Source organism: Homarus americanus, unplaced genomic scaffold (genome assembly GCF_018991925.1).
Source record: "Homarus americanus isolate GMGI-L3 unplaced genomic scaffold, GMGI_Hamer_2.0 scaffold60096, whole genome shotgun sequence".
Lineage (NCBI taxonomy): Eukaryota > Metazoa > Arthropoda > Malacostraca > Decapoda > Nephropidae > Homarus > Homarus americanus.
In genome coordinates, this window is record NW_024754272.1 from 5,956 (window position 1) to 10,426 (window position 4,471).

Below are 4,471 nucleotides of genomic sequence, written 5' to 3' on the forward strand. Positions count from 1 at the left end.
TCAGATTAGGCAACTCCTTTATTATAACTTTAGTTCTAAAAAAGGGATTTTGACAGGTCAAGTTGTGAAGCTTACTGCACAACCTATTACCAATGAGACATTCTGAACAAGTGTTAACAGATATCAAGCATTTTGTTGATAGGATAATAAAAGGGGAGACAGGAACACTTACTGTAGAACAATAGCCTTCTCTTTAAATGGTACATGAGAGGAAAAGATGATATGGGAATATATTTGATGATTTTCCAACAAGATGGTGAATGTCGTTGGTTTCAAAAAAATTCAAACATTATGTCTGAACTGAAGGACCTTAGTTTTGTCTTACTAACACAAAAAATAATTAATTATTCCGAAAATTACCAACTTTTCCCATATTCACATTTTCACCAAAATTTTAAAATATTTACCTTAGACTCTTTTTTGTCACCTTCCTTTTCCTTTCTCTTTTTTTGTTCTTTCTTTTTAGCCAATTTCAATTTCTTTTCTATTTCAAAACGAGTTCTTAATACTTCTCTCTTCTCAATTCGATTGTAAATTTCCTGCTCACGTTCCTTTTCGGTCATTTGTTCTAAACGTGCTCTGTCTTCTTCGTCTCCAATCATGTTTTCATCAAGGCCGTCATCAAATTCTTCATCCAAGTCAACATCTGAGTCACTGCTGTTGCTGTCTGACACCTCACCTAAGGATGAAAAAATTTAAATGTTATATTGGGTTAAATATTACAGTACTGTCCTGTATGTATGAATAGGGGTCCTTCTCTATATTCCAGTTCAAGATAACCTAAAGATTCCTTTTCTTACAAACTCTAAAGCCTTTTTCCGTACTGTCCTTAACCGCATACGGTGCTACTATAGCGTGCGGTCCACAAAGATATCTTTCGTCTAACCTAACCAGACCAAAATATGTTGTAGACCAGATGCTATAGTAGCACCTAGCATACTCTGCTGTCTCTCTCACACACACACACAGAGTATCATTGATATGACACCTACCCTCCTCTGGCTCTGATCCACTACCTCTAGGTGGTCGACTGTCATCTGAGTCACTGTCCCGAGCAACCACTGCCCGTTTGTTCCGTGTTTTTCCAGCTGCTTTACCCTGAAGGAAAGAACAGATAAATTTGTGTGTAATTGTCCAATACAATTTACAAGTTGACTTAAACATTTGTAAAGGTATATTCTCCTAAAAGGCTTACCAGCACCCTCCTTCTTTACAAGTAGATACAAAAGAATCAATACGGAAATCAGATCTTACCATTTTCTTTTTTCTGCCCTTGGGAGCATCCCAGTCTGAGTCAGAATCACTAGTTTCAGAATCAGAATCAGATGCAACCTTTGCCTGAGGTGTGGGCTTCTGTCTAGGTGATGAACCACCTGATGATTCACTGCCAGACAGCTTCTTTTTCTTCTTTGCTAGTGCCAATAACTCCTGAGAAATCAATAAAAATTTTCATCATTACCACATTTAGTTGTTCATTATACTCTACTGTACAGTACATCAATACTGTACTGTACTCAGATTATCTGCAACGGGTTATTAGTATCAGTAGTATACAAAGAATCACGTTCAAGAAACAAGCAGAAAAACTGCCATTCACTTAAGATGTGCGGCTTCACAAGGAAAATACATTACAGGGGATACACTAATAAAACCCAAGGAAGCAGAAATCATGAATGTTAAAATAGGTTAAGAAAAAAAAAATTAGTGCAGGCACAATAATCATGAAGAAAACATAGCTATACAGTACTGTAGCTACACTGTACTTTACCTACCAGTAAGTGATAGGCACTAACTTCATTTTCGTATACTACAGTACAGTAGTGGTTGATATTAAGTCTTTCCCAAAATGAGGAGTCACATCACATTAGCTCTGAGGAAATGGTAGCTATAAAACCAAGAACTGAATTTTGTATTTATAACTCTAACAAAAGAACAGCAATTCTTTATATCACGTTTTTTCTCAACAGAACCTAAAACCCCTGTAACACTAAGTGTACTGTATATCTTTCTCACCTTCCTCACACCCTCACCCAGCTTATCTCTCTTACCCTGCCCACACCCTCACCCAGCTTATCTCTCTTACCCTACCCACACCCTCACCCAGCTTATCTTTCTCACCTTCCTCACACCCTCACCCAGCTTATCTCTCTTACCCTGCCCCACACCCTCACCCAGCTATCTCTCTCTACCCTGCACACCCTCACCCAGCTATCTTTCTCACATTTCCTCACACCCTCCCCAGCACCTTCCTCCCCCACCCACACCCACCCCTCTCTCTCCTCCTCCCACCTACACCCAGCCTCTCTCTCCTCCACACACCCACCCTCTCCCTCCCTACACAGCCTCTCTCTGTCCTCCACCCACACCCAGCCCCTCTCTCTCCTCCCACCCAGCCTCTCTCTCCTCCCACCCACACCCAGCCTCTCTCTCCTTCCACCCACACCCAGCCTCTCTCCTCACCCTCTCTCTCCCCACCCACCACCCAGCCTCTCTCTCCTCCCACCCACACCCAGCCTCTCCCTCCCCTCCCCACACACCACCCAGCCTCTCTCTCCTCCCACCCACACCCAGCCTCTCTCTCCTCCCCCACACCCAGCCTCTCTCTCTCCCACCTCCACCAGCCTCTCTCTCCCTCCCACCCACACCCAGCCCTCTCTCCCACCTACACCCAGCCTCTCTCTCCCCTCCCCACCCCTCTCCTCCCCCCCACCCACACCCAGCCCTCTCTCTCCTCTCCACCCACACCCAGCCTCTCTCTCTCCCCTGCCTCTCTCTCTCCTCCCACCCACACCCAGCCCTCTCTCTCCTCCCACCACACCCAGCCTCTCTCTCTCCTCCCACCCTACACCCAGCCTCTCTCCCCTCCCACCTACACCCAGCCTCTCTCTCTCCTCCCACCCACCCAGCCTCTCCTCCCACCTACACCCAGCCCCCCTCCCTCCTCCCCACACCCCAGCCTCCTCTCTCTCCCACCTACCCAGCCCTCTCTCCTCCCACCTACCCCTCTCTCTCTCTTCCCCCCACACCCAACCCTCTCTCTCCCCTCCCACCCAGCTCTCTCTCCCTCTCTCCCACCTACACCCAGCCTCTCTCTCCTCCCCACCCCACCCAGCCCCCTCTCTCCTCCCCCTCCCTCCCCCTCCCCCAGCCTCCTCTCCCCACCCTACACCCAGCCTCTCTCTCTCTCCTCCCACACCCAGCCTCTCTCTCTCTCCCACTCCCCACCCAGCCCCCTCTCCCCACCACACCCAGCCTCTCTCTCCTCCCACCCACAGCCCCTCCTCTCCTCCCACCCCACACCCAGCCTCTCTCTCTCTCCTCCCACCCACAGCCCTCTCTCCTCCCACCTACACCCAGCCTCTCTCTCTCCACCCACACCCAGCCCCTCTCCTCCACCCACACCCAGCCTCTCTCTCCTCCCCCCCCCAGCCTCCCCCTCCCCCACACCCAGCCTCTCTCTCTCCCTCCCCCACCCACACCCAGCCTCCCTCCCCCTCCTCCCACCAGCACCTCTCTCTCTCTTCCCCCAGCCCCTCTCCCCACCCACCCAGCCTCTCTCCTCCCACCCACACCCAGCCCTCTCCCCTCCCACCTACCACCCACTCTCTCTCCCCCCACACCCAGCCTCTCTCTCCCCACCTCCCACCCACCCCAGCCCTCTCTCTCTTCCCCCCACACCCAGCCTCTCCTCTCCTCCACCCACACCCAGCCCTCTCTCTCTTCCCCACCCAGCCTCTCTCTCCCCTCCCACCCACCCAGCCTCTCTCTCTCCCCACCCACCTACCCACACCCACCCACCCCACCCACCCAGCCTCTCCCTCTCACCCCACCCCCCAGCCCTCTCTCTCCCCACCCACACCCAGCCTCTCTCCCCCTCCCACCTACACCCAGCCTCTCTCTCCTCCCACCCCAGCCTCTCTCTCCTCCCACCCACACCCAGCCCCCTCTCTCTTCCTCCCACCCACAGCCCTCTCTCTCTCCTCCCACCACCCAGCCCCCTCTCTCTCCTCCACCTACACCCAGCCTCACACCAGCCTCTCTCTCCCCACCCACACCCAGCCCTCTCTCTCCCACCCACCCAGCCCCCCCCCACCCACCACCCAGCCTCTCCCCCTCTCATCACCCCCACACCCAGCCTCTCTCTCCCCTCCCCACACCCCAGCCTCTCTCCCCCTCCTCCCACCCACACCCAGCCCCTCTCTCTCTCTCCTCCCACCCACACCCAGCCTCTCTCTCCTCCCACCTACCCAGCCCCTCTCTCTCTCTCCTCCCACCTCCACCCCAGCCCTCTCTCTCCTCCCACCCACACCCAGCCTCTCCCTCTCCCACCCACACCCAGCCCTCCTTCCCTCCCACCCACACCCAGCCCTCTCTCTCCTCCCACCCACACCAGCCCCTCTCCACCCCACACCCAGCCTCTCCTCTCCTCCCACCCACACCCAGCCCCCCCTCCCCCACCCCACACCCAGCC

At 53.2% G+C, this 4,471-nt stretch overlaps 1 protein-coding gene across 1 annotated transcript; it reads right to left on the bottom strand.

Annotated features, from left to right (window-relative positions):
• Positions 1-383: 383 nt before the first annotated feature.
• LOC121855761 (RNA polymerase-associated protein RTF1 homolog) lies at positions 384-1,454 on the bottom strand. Its single transcript, XM_042350875.1, has 3 exons — positions 1,255-1,454; positions 993-1,098; positions 384-679 (listed from the first exon to the last, which is right to left on the bottom strand). Exons 1-3 carry the CDS (start codon positions 1,255-1,257, stop codon positions 384-386), a joined length of 405 nt encoding a protein of 134 aa, XP_042206809.1. The 5' UTR covers positions 1,258-1,454.
• Between the last annotated feature and the right edge of the window lie 3,017 nt (positions 1,455-4,471).

Excerpts from the sequence above, each read along its gene's own strand:
- LOC121855761 (XM_042350875.1), bottom strand. Across the intron at positions 680-992 it reads TGGATCAGAGCCAGAGGAGG|GTGAGGTGTCAGACAGCAAC; the intron begins GTAGGTGTCATA and ends TTTCATCCTTAG.